Source organism: Thalassophryne amazonica, chromosome 15 (genome assembly GCF_902500255.1).
Source record: "Thalassophryne amazonica chromosome 15, fThaAma1.1, whole genome shotgun sequence".
NCBI lineage: Eukaryota > Metazoa > Chordata > Actinopteri > Batrachoidiformes > Batrachoididae > Thalassophryne > Thalassophryne amazonica.
The window spans coordinates 47,432,226-47,451,279 of NC_047117.1; the positions used below are offsets into that span (position 1 = coordinate 47,432,226).

The 19,054-nt window shown below is 39.9% G+C and overlaps 1 protein-coding gene across 6 annotated transcripts in view; it reads left to right on the forward strand.

Annotated features, from left to right (window-relative positions):
• The window catches only part of add3a (adducin 3 (gamma) a), a 259,484-nt gene that overhangs the window by 101,333 nt on the left and 139,097 nt on the right, over window positions 1-19,054 (forward strand). For 3 of the 6 annotated variants that reach the window (XM_034189173.1, XM_034189174.1, XM_034189172.1), the window contains one exon: window positions 12,808-13,053. In XM_034189173.1, coding sequence (XP_034045064.1) covers window positions 12,859-13,053 — 195 coding nt within the window. In that variant the 5' untranslated portion in view covers window positions 12,808-12,858. Of the gene's footprint in view, window positions 1-12,807; window positions 13,054-19,054 lie in introns of those variants that run through there. The other 3 variants (XM_034189176.1, XM_034189175.1, XM_034189177.1) reach the window with 1 other exon arrangement.

Here is a 19,054-nt window from a genome sequence, read left to right on the forward strand (position 1 = left end):
TCTTACATTTTTGTAACTCCTATAAAGATGAAATGTATGTCAAGGAGACGAATGAGCAAAGGCTGTGTACCACATTTGGTAAATATATGACACTTGGGGTGCCACAAATGCAAAAAGAATAATCTGAGAAAATGTGCATGGAATTAGACAAAATTTGCCTGGTGTAATCGGGGCTCATGACTGAGTTGAACCCTACAATTTGGTGACGATTCTGTAAAGTGAGCGTGCCTCATTGTGCAAATGACACTCGAAAATATCTCCTGCCTCAAAAGATTAAAAATTCACCAAAATCACCCGTTTGCCCTATAGAGCTGAAGCCTTTTGAGCATATCCAGTGAATAAAGACAAAACGTTTATCCTTTGGTAGGTATGGTTTATTTTGAAGTTCTTCACTCTGTATTTTTCAAAATATGAAAAATCATATTAACATGAATATTTTTTCCATATATTTACATTAAAAACCATCAGAGTTGAGAGAAACATTTTCTTTCATGTAGAGATGAAGTGTTTCTTTTTTTAACATTTGGTCCATCTTTATTATTTCTTTAAGTTTTTCAAAATAAGACTTATAGTATGAAAGGGGACTTGTCCCACACTGTACAACTTGGTCACACAAAACATGACCCAATGACAGAGAAATTAGTAAAAAGCTGCCTGTGAAATATGGTAGCAGTCAGTCACAAGTTGGTGCCACAATTGGGAATGAAATAATCTGAAATTACATGCGTTGAAACACATAAAATTCATACGTTAACAACATATCCATCAAAGACCATTAAAGTTCAAAGAAGAATTTTCTGTGTTTCGAAATTAATAGCTTTAAATTACACTCAGACTGAGCACTGCAGGTGCGATATTTGCTCTGGGAGTGATGATGAAGTCTAGAGAAGAGGAGAAGGAGAGTCTAGAGAAGCCAGAAGGAGATGCGTTGTTTCTTTGTGACTTAAATAAAGATAATGACAGAGTGCCAAGATAAGACTTGTCGTATTGTATGAAAAAGTCTGGTATAACAGAGAAGTAAATGAGGGAGGTGCAGGATATATCCAAGGACAGTCAGCCCACTGAATCTGGTGAGCATCAGGTTTCTTGCTGTCATCAAATTGCCTGAGGAAGTTTTTTTTTCTGACCACTGTTGCCAATGAATGGATCAGATCCTTATCCATATGAAGCACCTTTAAGTGATTGATGTTGTGATTGTCATATTTGGAAAAATATTCAACTTGATTCATTGCCCAAATCACCTCTGACCTTTATGTTTTTGCTCTGTGGTAGAACACTTGGTTGAGCAGATATGGAGGTAAATTAGATTTTAAATATTGCCAAATATAGACTGACAGACTGTGTTACACCACAGTTACCAGTACGCACAGCACCTTTTGCACATGGTAGGAGGAACGACTGTGATTCAGTGGATGCACTGAAAACGTATGGACGTCTTAGTTAAAGTTAGTCCTTTTGCCAGTAAAGTTGGTGTGCCAGCACCGTCGCCCATGTGGCCCTGCAGGTCAGGCCCACATGTTACAGTTGCAAAGTCACATGGGCCTCGCGGGGACTTGGGAGGTTTGAGTTACAATTTGAGTTTGTTGACACAAACTGGCTCAGATGGACTGTCTCATTCGTTCACTTACTCACTTACTGCTGTCAAAGCAATACACACTTCCCAGCGCGGTGAATAATTAGCAGGCATTGGCTGTTCCGTACCCAGGTGCTACATGAGCACAAACTGTGCTGAAGGTGCCTCCACCTTCCTAATTGTGAGTGCAGCCTGTATGATGATAGGCGTAACTCTGTAAAGGTCATTCTCAAACGGGACAACACTTAGAGGCAAAAGTGAGCATATATCAGACAAGAACCAACGGTGTCAGTAGCTTTCTGTTACTGTAATGCAAATTCTTGAGGAACAACTGGCACGATCACTGAACAACATGTCTTATACCTGATTTAGTTCCTTTATTTGCACACTTTGTCTCATGACATCTTTATTAATAATGAGTTAACTAGTCAACTCCATTTATTAAATGAGGTCCACATTTCTAACACGGTTCTTAAGTTTCAATGACAGCAGTTAGATAATGTTATTGTATTCAATTAATAAACTTCAGTGGGCCTATGTTGTCATGTACAGACCACACGTGCCAATTTGGGAGCATTTCTAAGGGCGCTTTACGATTTAAATGGTCAGAGATAATGGCACAAAGCTGGACAGTTGGCGTAAAAGTGTCGGGTTTACCCTGATTATTGTTCATGGGAGTTTTGTAGTCCAACATGATATCGATCCTTTGGCACCAAGTGGCACATGTCTGTCCTTTTAACCTGAACTGCACCAGGCACACAGCTTTGTCATACTGAGGAACCAATTGAAAGAATGTCTGATATGCTAACAGGTCAGTGCTTACCTGACAGATAGCACAGCGGACTGCGGCCACCAAAAATCGCTGAAGTGAAGCTGTGAAGCAGCAGTGTGAAGTTTTTTTTTAATGTTTATCATCATTTAATGGTTGATTTAAATAAAATTTTGTTGCATATTTTTCACATAGAATGTCTCTTAACTTTGAAAATCAGCTGGTAAAATAAGCTTGTCTCTGCTTCCTCCCATACCATTTCATTATTATTACATTAAATGAATGGTGAGCAAGTGATGCCCATGTTTCACTTGGCTGTAGCAGATAGATGGTTATTTTAGAGATGTGGGGATGGACAGTTGTCTGCCTGGGCGCTTGCCATCCATGCGATGTGCGGCACCAGCACGTGCTCCCAGACATGACATGACTTGCAGATGTCTGACGGCAATAATTGCAGGCAAGCACAATGTACAACCCACTTATGTGAGGTGCTTCTGGTTGCTGCACTCTGTGTACAGTACAATACAGCACTGGACTGTAGAACATGTTTTTGTAGTCTTCTAAGTTGTAAATGCTTTCTGATGACAGACCATATCAATACGTCAGATCTATGCTGACCATGCAACATGTTTAGACCAACACACAGGAAGGAGGGAGTGTTTGATTAGGCTTCCACTCCATACCGAGGTTTGATGACAGAGTTGCATGTCAGGATGGCTCCCCATGAGTTTCCTCTTGCTTCACCCAGGCATAGTTTACCATCCTTTGTGTTTTATCACATGTGGACATGCTCTACCTCCTCGTACCCAAGTGATTTGATTTAGAACACATGGGTGCTTGGTGTCAAAAATGACAGCTGCCGAGCTTTGTGCTGCTTTGCCTTAAGTGCAACACATGCCCCTAAGAATCTTTATGTCACGCACACGCATCAGTAGAGATGAGACTCATTTTTGAGAAGCAGCACCCACTTTTGCAGGACTTCCAAAGTTCAAATGTCTGGCATGTATTGGTTGGAGAGGAAACACTGCCTGCTGGCACATTGGTGCACTCAGGAGAACTGTTCACCCCTGTTACATAGTAAAGCTGCTGTAAGCATCTGAGTATTTGGCTCATATGCACTCCAGTTTCACTGCCTGATCTGACATGTAGGCATGTTTAGACAAGGTACACACCTCTTTTGTGTGAGTCTTTGTGAAGTGTCTGTAGACTTTGTTGGTTACTGTGTGTGTTTATTTGTGTGTGCGTCTACTCTTACACTTGGGATTTACAGTGTGTGTGATTATAATTAGCTAACGTACATATTCTTTCCTGCTATTGTTGCCATTGGGGTTGTAACACAATCCAAAAAGCTGCTCATCTATTTTAAACTGCAGCTCCTCGCATGGACACTGCAGTCACCTTTGAAGTTTCTTCCTCCTGAGCATGATAAAAATATATATAGTGTGCCCATGAGTGGACTCTTGAGTGTTAGTGGGCGTCTTTTCCAGTGTAATTGTTTTGGAGCCATCATCCATGTGAACATAATACGGCTGCTTTTGTTTGGAGTTTACATTCGCATTTGCATTAGATTAGAGAGAACTTTATTGATCCCTTGGGAAGACTCCCTCAGGGAAATTGAGGTTCCATTGTATAGCAGCATACAGAATAAAGGCCCTTTGACACTTGTACGAATTTGATCCATGCACTTGCACACACTCTGCCGTGCACAAGAGTAAACACATCTCAAACTTATTGTAAACTGGTGTAAAATGTGCACGGCTTTGTGCACGTGCACAAAGACAATTTTATAATGTTCAATATCTTCAACATACATATGACATGAACTTCAAGTGAACATTATGCAAACAAGTCAAAAACACTTCATGTGAGTGCAAGTGGTTGTGTCAGCGCACCGCATCAGAGCGCAGCTCGTCTGAACGATTATAACGAGATGTTAAATCTATCATAAACACACTTTTACAGCTACTCATGAGAAGGAATGAACATCCAAGTGTTTTACCAAGCTATTACAATATAAACATGACACATAACTGCCTTTATAGATGGCTCCAAATGCTTTCTCCACCTCGTTCAATGCGTGCACGAGAGAGGGAAAAGCTGCTGTTGGAGCAGTCCGCTGTGATTCTGGAAGCGATTAGAGCCATTTTCAACAGCTAACTCCAATAGAAAATGATTAATCTGCTGTGAAATAATTATTTTCTATACACAGCGTCCAGCACACAACGCGTGGCATCTAGTGGAACAAAGCACGGCGTCCAGCTGGGAACACAGCAGGTGGGATCATCACAATGATGTGCATGCAAGAGTGCAGATCAAAGTTATGCAAGTGTCAGGGCACCTTAAGAAGCACACAGTGTCAAAAGTGAAAGTAAAAAATAAAAACAGTTTGCAAATATAAATGTAAATACAAATATAAATACCAGACATACTGTTCAATACTGGTTCACTGGCTACTGCTGTACAGTTTTGGAGTTGTGCAGTTAGTGATGAAGAGAAAGTGGATAGAAGTAAATGGCTGCCGTGAGGAGACGAAGAAGAGTTGATTTTATCTGAGCTGCTGGCTCTGATCCAGATCCAAATGTCAGTGGAGTACTGAAGTATTATGGGTGAGCTGGAGATCTGGAGGCTAATCAACAGATTAACACAACATGGGCAGTGTTTAAAAAAAAAAACAACCTGTTGCAGTTTCAGTGGTGATGCATCAGTGGGCTCTTCAGCAGCAGGTCAATGGTATTTTCTTGTCCATCTCCATCTTGCAGTTGTTTCTTTTGAGGAGGTACCTCCAACGTGCTTTTAATCTCCAAAAGCTGCCTCCAACACTGATGGTGTGTGGCTCATCCTGGAGCTGTTGTGTTGTGTAGGGGACAGTCAGGTAGCTGATGATCCTGTATTCGCTGCCACCTTCCAGACTGGGACACGCATAAATGGGAATTTGTGCTCCTATTACCGATGACATGCCTGAACTGATCACAGATGCACTCAGAGGTCACCCAGTCACATAGAAATTTTTTTCCACTTATGTGGAACTGAAATCTGAAAAAGAATGTGTTCCACCAGTAGTTTTCTTTATGGGTGGTAACCTTTCAAATGGTAGTAGATACATACTGTAAGCAAAGCAATGTATTAATTTAAAAAGTACTTTATCCTGATTTGATTCGTCTTTTTTTATTTGAAAAGGGTTTGTGATGACTTGTAAACAATGGTATACTGATAATAGACAATAGATTTTGCATCACCAGCACACACACTGGGACTGGTACACTACTGCACGTAGGCAGGACAGTCAAGCACATCACCCCTCAAAGTATATGAAGAGCCTTTTCAACATCTGTGCTTGAACTTGCTCCCCAATCACAAGTTTAACTGGCACGAGAATAAGCATTTGGAAGGAAACAAGAATAATAACGAGAAGTAATAAAAACCTTGATGTCACGCCAAAGAACGGTCCAATAAAACCAAAGTAAATATAGATTTTTATGACATGTAGACAGTTAAAGGATACATACAGCAAGTTGTTTTGTTTGTATGAACAAAGAATCGTGAGAATGCTCAAAAAATGCCGCATTTCTCTTTCTGTGGAGAGTTTTCTGTGATTAATGCTGCTGTCACAATGAAAATGTGGCTTACAAATGCTGCTAGTAGGGTACTCAGAAAAACACATATGGTTCATTTGGAAAGTATTCACAGCATTTTCATAATTTTATAGTCTGTCAGTTTTACAACTGACTGACTGTTTTTAATGTAATGTTATTGTATTTTTGTCATCTATTTTAGTTATTTATTTGTTGTATGATTGATGTTTTATGAGCAGCAGGCCAAATGCAATTTCCTTCGAGATTATTAAAGTTCTTATCTATCTATCTATCTATCTATCTATCTATCTATCTATCTATCTATCTATCTATCTATCTATCTATCTATCTATCTATCTATCTATCTATCTATCTATCTATCTATCTATCATTTCACATTTTCATTTCAAACCCCCCTTCCCCCCAAAATTATACCCACAATACCCCATAATACAACTTGAAAAAAGTCTTTTTGAATTTTTTTGCAAATTTATTAAAAATAACAAACCAAGAAATCACATGGATGTAATAAGTTTTCACACCCTTTGCTCAATAAATACTTTGTGGATGCACCGTTTACAGCCTCAAGTCTTCTTGAATATGATGCCACAAGCCTCCAGAGATGTTCCATTGGATTCAGGTCTGGACTCTGGCTGGGCCACTCAGGACATTCACAGAGTTGTCCTGAAGCCACTCCTTTGATATCTTGGCTGTGTGCTTAGGGTCGTTGTCCTGCTGAAAGATGAACCGTCACCCCAGTCTGAGTTAAGAGCGCTCTGGAGCAGGTTTTCATCCAGGATGTCTCTGTACATTGCTGCATTCATCTTTACCTCAATCCTTACTAGTCACCCAGTTCCTGCTGCTGAAAAACATCCCCACAGCATGATGCTGCCACAACCATGCTTCACTGTAGAGCTGCTGCCTGGTTTCCTCCAAACATGACGCCAGACATTCATGCCAAAGAGTTCAATCTTTGTCTCATCAGAACAGAGAATTTTGTTCTTCATGGTCTGAGAGTCCTTCAGGTGCCTTTTTGCAAACTCCAGGTGGACTGCCATATGCCTTTTACTAAGGAGTGGCTTCTGTTGGGCCAAACTACCATACAGGCCTGATTTGTGGATTGTTGCAGAGGTGGTTGTGCTTCTGGAAGGTTCTCCTCTCTCCACAGAGGAATGCTGAAGCTCTGACAGAGTGACCATTGTGTTCTTGGTCACCTCCCTGACTTTGGCCCTTCTCCTCCGATCTCTCACTTTAGATGGGTGGCCAGCTATAGGAAGAGTCCTGGTGGATCTGTACTTCTTCCATTTTTGGATGATGGAGGCCGCTGTACTCATTAGGACCTTCAAAGCAGCAGAAATGTTTCTGTACTCTTCCCCAGATTTGTACCTCAAGACAATCCTCTCTTGGAGGTCTATAGACAATTCCTTTGACTTTGTGCTTGGTTTGTGCTCTGACATGCACTGTCAATTGTGGGACCTTATATGTCACTCGAATATACAAAAAAGGCTCAGCTACTCATGTTGGCGTGCAACAGACAAACGTAAGTCACCACAAGGCACTTTCACAAGAGTGAGGTCTAACGTGGCTTACCCTAACTTTGCAAACTTTCAAAAAATTCCAGAACAGCGTTTGTAGTTATCTACAGATTAGAGGTTTTGCTGCCATCCTCAGCCTTCTAGCCATTCTTTAATTTCCGGTGTTGCTTTTCTCTTCTGTTTTATATTTCATCCTGTATTTGCCCACATAGTGGGCACGATGTTTCTCCACATGGTTGAATAAGTAAGTTGTTTGCTGACTGCAGCGATGAGTACACAATGTGTACACCCACTGCTCTGGAAGCAGATAATCTACATGTGAGTTCAAAACCACAGATGTTTGTAACTTTTGATAATTAATCCAGCATCCACAAATCATGAGCTGGATAGCAAAATAATCTGCTTTTGTGACCAGTCTTGGGTATCAAAGTGCACCAAATGGAACAGGGATTGTTCGTTTAATTTGATGAGTTACAAGATGAATGCATTCATTGTTTTTTGAGTGAGTGTCGACACAGGCTGGCTGGGATGGACTGCTGTTTTACTGTCCAAACCCTGTGCTGTTACTAGTGCAGGGAAAATTTCAGGCAAAAAAAAAAGATTAAAATCAGAAATTTATATGAAAAAAGAAAAGCACATTGGTTTACTTCACACCACAGATGCTACCATATGCCATGTACAATGGCTGCATAGTGCACATGCACATATACCACCAAAGAGACTCCTCAAACTCAAAAAAACGTCCATGGGAAGTGGATTAGCTAGGAATATAGATCTAGAAACTAAATGCCAGGCCTGTCTTTTTCCCAAGTGTTTTCTATATAATAAAGTACAAATTCAGTCTAAGAATCATACACAATAATGCACCATACTGTAAATGACAAATATTTTGTGTCATTATAAAGACACTTGCTCAGTCTGAACATGAATCCATGAGGGAAAAAAATGAATGCATGAATATTTGGGCAATTTTCCAGGAATTTAAACTACATCACATGGCGAACACATGTCAGCCCCAGGTAGAACACTGCATCATCTTGAGTCTGATTTTTGACTACTCTTCAAAATAATGGAAAAATTACTGCACAGGCTTGCAGGGGCTGATGTTCGTTAGCCCTGAGTCACACCATTTTCGAGTCCTAACTGGAATGTTGGACATCTCATTGACATTCTGAGTAGAGCCTGACTGATATGCATTTTTTGGGGAGCCAATACAATACTAATGCCACTTGTCTTTTGTCACTCTAAAACACCCACTCTGATTGAAACTGAATGAGGCGTGTAGGTATTTTGAGTGATGAGGGTCCCAGACATGTTTGACAAGATTATAAACAATGCCGTCAGAGGACTCCCTGCTGATCAACCTGTAATGATGCCATTTCTAACAGGCAAAGTGCTGTCTACATTATGTATTTAGTACAGTACAAGTTTTCATATCGGACAAAGTAGCACCAGTGTTGTGAAAGGCTCATGTCAGCTGATAATATCAGCCAACCGATGTATCAGTCAGGCCTTAATTGTGAAACAACAACCAACTAAATCTGTTGTTTTGTAAATGAATATTCCCAGGGTGGATTGATGTCTGTGACACAGCTGTAGTGTGGATTGTCCACTTAAATCACTTTAAAAGTAGACACATAGGAGACTTTGTACTCGTGCTTTGCTCTAAAGCATTTCAGCAGTGTGTGCTAAATAAAGGGCAGAACATTGTCTTTAACTTGTCGTCATTCCTCTCAGTAGCTGGCCTCCGTCAGACATATGCCTTACTGTATAAAAACCACAGACATGTTGTTTTAGGGTGAGGGGGAAATAAAAACTGAAACCTCAAATATGAGTGATTTACTTCAAAAGCTGCTACTGAAAATCCTGTAAAAGTTCAGTATTTCCCACGACTGTCTTTGAACCTCAGACTCCACAGGAAGGTTATAGCCCTGTTGTTCTCTACTATTGATTATAAAAACCCCATAAAAACCCCCATAGAAACCCCAACAAACCTTGAACTGTAGGCAGCAGGCACAACATCCTGTAACATATGTACAATCAGCTTCTTCCTTGATTTTCTGTCCTCAGTTGTTCATACACCGAGCAAAAATATAAAGACAACACTTTTGTTTTTGCTCCCGTTTTTCATGAGCTGAACTCAAAGATCAAAAACATTTTTTGTGTACACAAAACACATTTCTGTCAAATATTGTTCACAAATCTGTCTAAATCTGTGTTAGTGAGCACTTCTCCATTGCCGAGATAATCCAGCCCACCTCACAGGTGTGGCACATCAAGATGCGTGTTAGACAGCATGATTATTGCACAGATGTGCCTTAGGCTGGCCACAATAAAAGGCCACTCTGAAATGTTCAGTTTTGCTTCATTTGAGGAGTCTGGGGGTCAGAATACCAGGCAGTATCTGGTGTGACCACCGTTTGCCTCAAGCAAATGGTGGTCACACCTTGTATAGCTTTGATCAGCAGACGCCATCAAATGCGAGCATTCATCCACTCAAGTCGGTGATGACAATGAACTGCAGTCAGGTCGAGACCCTGTTGAGGATCACAAGCATGCAGATGAGCTTCCCTGAGACAGTTTCTGACAGTTTGTGCAGAAATTCTTTGGTTTTTGCAGCAGCTGTCCCGGTGGCTGGTCTTAGATGATCTTGGAGGTGAACATGCTGGATGTGGAGGTCCTGGGCTGGTGTGGTTACATGTGGTCTGCGGTTGTGAGGCCGGTTGGATGTCTTGCCAAATTCTCTAAAACGCCTTTGGAGACGGCTTAAGGTAGAGAAATGAACATTCAACACTTCCTCGAATGAACACTCCCTCAGAACTTGTGACATCTGTGGCATCGTGCTGTGTGATAAAACTGCAATTTTCAGAGTGACCTTTTAGTGTGGCCAGCCTAAGGCAATAGTCATGCTGTCTAATCAGCATCTTGATATGCCACACCTGTGAGGAGGGATGGATTATCTCAGAAAAGAAGTGCTCACTAACACAGATTTATGAACAATATTTGAGAAAAGAGATCATTTGTGTATATAGAAAATATTTTAGATGTTTAGGTTCAGCTCCTGAAAAATGAGAGCAAAAACAAAAGTGTTGCAATTATTAATTTTTTTTTTTTTTTTTTCAGTGTATTTAAAGATGAAAAAATGTGCAAAATAGATTAGATGTTTTGGAGAAAGTTGGTCAAAATGCAGAAAGTGCAGCACAGAAATTTGCTGACTGGTTTGAATCCTGTTTGGTTGAATAGCTGTATCTTCTCTAAAATAATGTTAATAAATTGATGTAAACCACTCTTCTCTAAAGTCCATACCCCCCTTACACACACACACACACACCGCAGTATCCCGTCATCTGCTCCATCACAAAACATGCAAATGCAGCAGTCCTGAGCACGATCCCCCACCCCACCCTACTCACCACCCTCTCCATGTCTTAGTCAATGGGTCACTGTCTCTGTCCAAAACTCCCTTGGTGTGGTCACATCCGGAGGGATCAGCAGTTTGTGAAGACAAGGGGGAGCAGCGGTGAATTTAGCTGTGTGTGTTTGTGTGTTTTTGCATGAACTTTTTTTTTTCTGATGGATGTTTTGTGCTTCATAATGAATGCTCTGCCCTGCTTTATTCCACTGCAGGTCTGAGAGGAAGCAGGTTGCTAAACTTGCAGCCTTTCACTGATGAACTCTCCCTATCTGCTCAAAGTGGTATTAAAGTGGTGCTGTTTGTGGCAAACGGTTGGAGGTCTCTAGCTTGTTACCTCCGCCAAGGAGGAAATGTTCACTAGGATTTGTGTTTGACTGTTAGCAGGATAAGTGAGATCCAGAAGAATGTTTGGCACATAGCACCGTTTAACTCAAAAAGTTGTTAAAGGATGTTGATAAAATGTGGTGAGCAGATGGATGATGTCTTAGAAAATGAGGAATTTTATTTAGAATTTGATCTGGAACATATTTTGGATTGTAGATGCAGAATCCATTTTAAGCAGTATGGTTTTGTTCAGATGACCAGTTCAATCTGGATATATTTAATATTTGATTCAAAGATTATCTCACTGATTGTCTGTCCACATTATATATTTAGAAAGTGACCAGATCGCATCTGTGTGTCTATGCTATCTTCTGTCTAATCCACATTGGTTGCTACAGTAATGAAAGTCACACATTTAACAGTCACATGACTGTGTTTGAAAGCTGCAAATCCAGAGCTCTGACTCACAGGTTATGGATTTTAAACTACCCATGGATGAGGCTTAAAACAGATCGGGAAAAAGTGGATTTCATGCAATCAGATTCAAATCAGATACACACATAGATCAGATTTTTTACTGGCAGTCTGAGTAAACCCTATGTGGTCTTGGAGGAGGTATGTGCTCTCTGAGTGTCTTCTAGCTTAGATGCTGTTGGGATTTCAATTCACAAATCAGACACATGGATGCTCTTTGAAAATTAGGAGGTTGCATATTCAGTTTTTACTTGAAATAATCTCTGAGAGATTAATGCAGCCATGCCACTCTGAGTCCACCTGGTCCTGTAAGATCTCAAAAGTGAAGCAGAGTAGGTCCTGCTTAATATTTGGGTAGGAGACCGCTTGGGAATACCAGGAGCTGTGAGTGTGTTTTTCCATGTAGATGTAGAGTTGTGTCTGGAAGAAAACTTCCCCCACAAGCTCTACACCAGATCTGCAGTAATTATTGGCAGCCAAAAGAAAAAAGTGACAATCCATTTGGACATCAGGCTGCCCTCTCCTTCAAAAGATATATATTTTAATCGGGTTACATTGATCTATCAAATGTTTTCACATAAATTGGGATTAAATATACCTTAAAATCCATGGATACCAATTTTTATACTTCCTGACAAGGTAAACATCTTTGTGATAGTTTGTCACATATCTTTCCAACTAACTAGTCAGTTTTACTTAATCTACAATACTGCCATTTTCTCTGATACTTGAAGCAAGTGCACTATAGATCACATTAATAATCAACAGATTATTCTATATTACTAATCAGTAGAAGCCTTAATGGGTGGATCGATGTGTGAAGACAAACGTCATTGTTTGCAGCTGGTCAAAAAAAATGTTTATTAAAATGTACCTCGAGTGATTCTGTTGTACCTGAAAACATGGAACAAAACAAACTTAGACATCAATTAACAGTTTTACAAATTTTGACTTTTGTTTTGAGCTGTTTTAGAAGCAGATTTGTGTTGCACCTCAATGACTGTGTTGCAGAAGTTTGAATTCCGTAAAGGTTATTATACGTAGCTTGAATTCTGAAGCATATTTCTTCAGTAAATAATCAAAATTTCTTGATTATCTGTCAAATGATCTGTCTGTCTCTTTTTCTTTCTTATTTTTTTTCTCAGGTGACAGTCAAAGACAGCAGCCATAGAGAACACAGGTGAGGTCACACAGTTATGAGTGCGGACAGCCATCAAGGGGTGGTTTGCACCTCTCCCACTGCAGTTGGAGGCACCAAGGAACGCTACTTAGACCGGACCAACGTCAATGATCCGGAGTACCTCAGAGCCCGAAATATGTCACCAGACCTCCGGCAGGACTTTAACGTTCTGGAGCAGAAGAAACGTGTGACACAGATACTGAAAAGCCCTGTAAGTTAAACACAAAGCCACATAGAGAGCATGCTCATTTGGACTCATATTAATATCCTAGTGTTGATGAAATTTTGTATGTAGGCGTAAAACAAGTTTTGATTTTCCTAAGGATAAGACAGTATCAGACACATTGGATTGTTGACCCCCTTGGTTTGAGCTGAATTTTTTTTTTTTTTTTTGTGAGATGGGTATGGTACCCAAACATCAAAACCCAAACTGTTCCATGGTTGACCTCTTATACCCAGAGTTACAGCACCCCCTATTTTGTGCCCCCTGGGGCAATTACAAAAAAGTTACGAGTTCCCACCCCTCTAATTCATAACTTTGAGGGTGTCCCAGTTATTAGTTTCTTGATATGGTGACTACAGGGAGGGCACAATACAATAATATTGTTATTTTTCTGGGACACCCTCAAAGTTGACCAGTAGGGGGCGCTCAAAACGTTCCGAGCTGAAAAAGGTCTAAAGTAGGCCTACCATTATTTTGAAACTTTGATGGTATCCCACAAATTTTATTTCAGGTATTGTTCATTTGGGAGGGGTCTCATGGGTTTGTATTGTTATTTCAGTGGGACACCCTCAAAGTTGGGAGAAAAAGGGGTCCAAAAAGGGTCCCGAGTCCAAAAAAGGGTAAAAAGGGGCCCTTTAAGGACCTGATTTCTCAAAACTTTGAGGGTGAATTCATAAACAAGATTTGAAAGGCGTAGACCTAAATGTTAAAACAAAACAAGAAAACAACTGGGATCTACTGTTATGTGCTTTTAGTAACAAAAAAAGAAAATAGCACTATATATATAATATAATATAGATGTTAAGGTGCAGGGACTCAAGATTAGTTGGACTCTGCTCAGCCTTCCTCATTGTCAGGTCATAATTTATGACATGGTTCACAATGGGGGCCCCAGTGTCATCAGAAATATGTCTCTGTCTATTTCGTCATCCCCTTCTTTGTTCTTCCTCCTCTCACTCTAACTGCCTCCATTTGCAGTCTTCTCCCAAAAGAGGTATGCAGTGCTAAGGCAAAGAATGATTGGTGTTCAAATACTTTTCACGTGTGTTTGTGTGTGTGTGTTTCCAATTGCCAGGTATGTTTTGAATGGAAGTGTTTTCCCAGTGATTGCAAGAGATTTCTTTGTGAAAGACGTGTGTATGTAAGACGCTGTGTAATGCTTTGCATGTGTTGCAAATGACTTGTAAAGAAACTTCAAAGCAGTGACTGTTTTTAGCGTTGGTGAGTTTGTTTAAGGCACAGTTAGAAAAGGTTTAGGTTTTGATGCTTTTGTCTAAGCATTCATTTTCAGTGTGTAAGCAATCGGCAAATACTGTAATTTCAAGTGATACTTTGGCTTTCTAGTAAAGACGGAAAATAGGATAAAAATACATTTTATTTTACTTTCAACATGTGGCAAGCTGCATTTAAATGTTCAGCAGGTCAGTACTTAAATTTGGACTAGCAGCACAGTCATACCTGACACCTCAGTGGTTGGTTTCTTGGAGCTGCTTTGGTTTTTTCCAAATTCTGCATGGAACCGCATGTTGATTTGGCACGTTTTACGCCAGATGTCCTTCCTCATGCAACTCCAGATGCACATGAAGATTGGGATGGTGTAGCTTTGAACCATGGACCTTTTTGTTGGACAGAAGTAGCGCTTGCCTCTGCACCTGACATCACAATGTGCCTGTACAAAACGCAAAAGGAAAGTTGACCTGGACGCTTCTTTTTATTTTTTCATTCATCCCGAGGTCTTCTGGGATAATTGTCATGAATGAAAGCTCCTCAGTAGTACAGCACCACAATCCATTATGAGTGTGTGATTGATATTTGGCAGCAGCTGCTGCGGCTTGGCTAACGCTCTTTGCAGTTTTAAATATGATCTACATTCTGCACATGCCCGGTGTGGTTTTATTCTGTACCCTCCATTTGTGCAGATGTTTGGGAAGTCAGCAGCGTGGTGCTGCTGCAGGGTTTCCACTTGATACTGTGTGTGTGTGTGTGTGTGTGTGTGTGTGTGTGTGTGTGTGTGTGTGGTGTGTGTGTGTGTGTGTGTGTGTGTGTGTGTGTGTGTGTGTGTGTGGGCGGGGGGGGGGGGGGTTGCATGCCTGAATGTCTCTGAAGATTCCGATACAAAAAAAAAAGATTGACATTTGTTCTTGTAAGGTAGTATAACAACATACCTTCTTAACTGTAAGTTGAGATGTTTATGCTCCACCACTATTTTTAAAGCTCTGAAATTTTTACTTCTGGAACCCAGATCTCAGATTGGCAGCCTGTAGTTTACAACCCACAGCTGCCTCATCATGTGTCATTCAATAAACTCTGCAAGATTGTTTCTGAGTACAAACCCAACAATAATACCTCAAGGATCATAGTCTTCCCTGTTGCTTCATCAGATTAGATTAGATATCACTGGATTAGATAGAACTTTATTGATCCCTTTGTAAATCTCCCTCAGGGGAATTCAGGTTCCAGGAGCATTTTATAGCAGAACACAGGGTAAGAAGCACACAGAGTATCAAAAGTGAAAAAAGAAAAACAGTTTGCAAATATAATTATAAATAATAATAATAATAATAATAATAATATATTTTTTTTCCAGAAATTGAGGTTTTGAAGAGTACAGATGTGAATGTTTGTGAATAGTACAGTTATTATCAGAGATATCCTTTCCATTTTGACTGGGTGGTATGGCCAAAAAATTATATCAAGGCATAATTTGAAGTACAAACTCACAATACATTTGTTTCTCTCTCTCTCTCTCTCTCTCTCTCTCTCTCTCTCTCTCTCTCTCTCTCTCTCTCTCTCTCTCTCTCTCTCTCTCTCTCTATATATATATATATATATTTTTTTTTAATTTATTTATACAGCATTTATTGTGCAAAATTGTAATAAATTATAAAAAAAACAACAAACACACAATATTATGATATATATCTCATGTTATAACACTGTCAAATCAATAAATGTTATGAATCCATTCTTGTTAATTGTTTGTTTGTTTGTTTTTGTTTTTTCTTAAAAACAGAGGCACTCATATTCTTTCCTTTCAAAATTAGTCTGGATGGAGGGCCATGGCTCAGTAATTTAATAATACCAGATAGCTTGTCAGTTGCAAAGTCGGGCCACATATGGCCCATAGGCCCCACATTGGGCAGCCCAATACACACACACACACACACACACACACACACACACACACACACACACACACACACACAGAAAACAGGACGAAGGAGCCGTGTTGAACCAGCTGTGGAAAAATTGCACAAAACATGTCACTTCTCTGATTAACTGATTTGTTTTCCTGAAGATAGTCGCTCTGCGTGTGCAGTCGAGGTTGAAGGTGTTTATTTTGGAACATGGGCTCCTTTCTTGTATGCCAGGCTCTTAGTCCGTTCCAGATTATAGATAGTGATGCGGATGTTTGGTGTAGATTCTGTGGATCACCTGCCTTGAGAACTTTCCCCCACTGCTGACCGAAGTGTCTGTATAAAATTGTTTTGTCTCTGTTTTTTCCTGAAATCCTCAAATAAATTAAAATGTGTTCTTTTTTTTTCAACATGTATGCTGTGCAATAACTTGACACCAAAAAATAACAGTTTAAAGAAATCATGCTAATCAAAGCCAACATTGCTGTCATGTCCATGATGTGTGGATATAAATCTTTGGTCACAGCTGAAACACTGCATCCCTAATCCACTTCCACACTCTGGTGCTCTAAGCACACATTCGGTTGTAGGTTGTCTTTTTCTTTTCTTTTTTTTTGCAGGAGGGGGGGATTTATTAAGAGTTTTTTGGCTCATTTTTCATGCTGAATCAGCAAGAGAGTAACTAAGAGACTTATGTGGCTGCCTGTTGAGTGTAATAAATCAGTGATTTCCACACGGCTGCGGGCGACAGCACCACTGCAGAGCAGAACAAAACTTTACAATGAGAAAGTGTTGGATCACATTTACTGTGGCATGAAATATCGTAGGCTGGTTTGTTGTATTTCATAGTGTTTATGGGCATCACAGGCTACTTTCTACATGCTTCACATCAGACAGGTGTGCAACACATGAAAGACAGCTGCAGTTGTCAGCAACACTCTTTGCAATCATGAGGTAGTGAAAATTTTATCTGATGGTTTATGGATGACGTTTGGTGTCTCAGAGCATTCAAGCAGGTTGATTTCATGCCCCCAAATATCTACTGATTTTTAATATATGTCCTTGTATATATAAAACACTGAATACTGGCATCGTCAGGGATGTGTTCTGGCTCCTCCACTGTTCAGTGCTTACATGGACTGAGTGTTGGGTAGGATTGTGGAAACCAGTGGCGTAGGTGTCTTGTTAACAAGGAAAGGTCAACTGACCTTGATTTTTGCGGAATCATTGGACATCCTGATTGCAGCACTTAAAATCCCCTTTACACAGGATGCATCCACCAAATGTGCAAGGACACTCTTGGAATCTCAAGGGAGGCACAAGGGACTTCCAGGTTATTCAGGGAATGTTCAGTGGAAGCACGGAGACGCTATGGTCACTGTAACCTATTGAGAATGTTAAAATGTTCAGCAGATGCTGAGGGTGAGGGACATTGTAAGAAGGCACAGGGGAGCCACAAGAGAATAGAATAAATAGAATGCTTTTATTGTCATTGCATTTAAATTCAATGAAATTGGAGAGCTGCTCCAGAAATTAGTTTTAATTTGTTTATGGCATTTCAAATACAAAAAGTAAATCAGGCTTCTCAATAAAAAAATTTAAAAAAAAAAAAAATCTTAAAAAGAAGACCTGAAAGTTCAGCTACAATTTGCCAGAAGGTACTTCTGAGATGCAAGCCTAGGTTTAATCTTTTGGTGAAAGAAAACCCTCCTCTGTACCACTTCATCGTGAAGCTGTATAACTGGAGATATAAAATGCAAAACATGCACTATGCACAATTTCTTCAATCACAGCCACAGAAGCCTGTAACTTCTTCTGTATTGTCTGGGTGTCTTGGTGGCTTTCCTCACTCTCCTACTTCTTGCACAGTCACTCAGTTTTTGAGAACTGTCTACTCCACACAGATTTACCATAGAGTGCCATACTGTTTGTATTTTCTTCATAACTGATGTAAATAAACTTCAAGACATATTCAGTGACTTGGACATGTTCATGTATCCATCCTCTAACTTATCAGAAGAAAACTGGCAATTAAACTGATTATTTACTGGTATTATACCAAAGGGGCCCATTACTTATGCAACCCATCATCTTGGCTTTTATATTTTTAATTCATTTATATCAAGTTGTAGAAATTTACTTTCAGTTTGAGTCTAAGGAAGATAAATTTAGAAAGTTTTTATTGAGAAGCCTGATTTACTTTGTGTATTTGAAATGCCATAAACAAATTAAAATGCATTAAATACCAAGGGGCTGAATACTTTTGCAAGGCACAGTACATCCGTTCCATAAAAATGCATCTCACAGCATTTCATTGCAAACACAGACCATCATAAATACATGTCACACGTCATTCATTGCAACAATTTGCATATCACCTGTGCAAACACATGCATAGTATAAAACACAAAAACTCAACACACGCAATCACACTTTAGTGGGTAAATAAATTGTGTAAAATACTGTAGATAAACTGCTGTGCATCAGGATAATCTACTTCATGAGAAAGTTTAGCGTCATTTAATACTGTAATTGGTTTTGGAAAGAAGCTGTTCGAGAGGCACAGGGGATGTCTAGGGATTGCTCATGGACACCACACAATGATCGGGGCTATTTGCTGTAATTTTCATGCATCATTTGGTTGCCTATGATCACCAGTGGATGCACACAGGAAGCAGTAGGATTGCCAAGATAGCTGGAAGTCATCATTGGTCACATAGAGGAAGCACAGAGACAACTCAGTGGATGTATAGGTCACTCATAGAATATCAACAATGGACTCAAAATTGCATTTAAAAACGCAGAAGCAACCCCCATCAACTCTGGAGCATTTTCACAGAAATGTTTCTTTC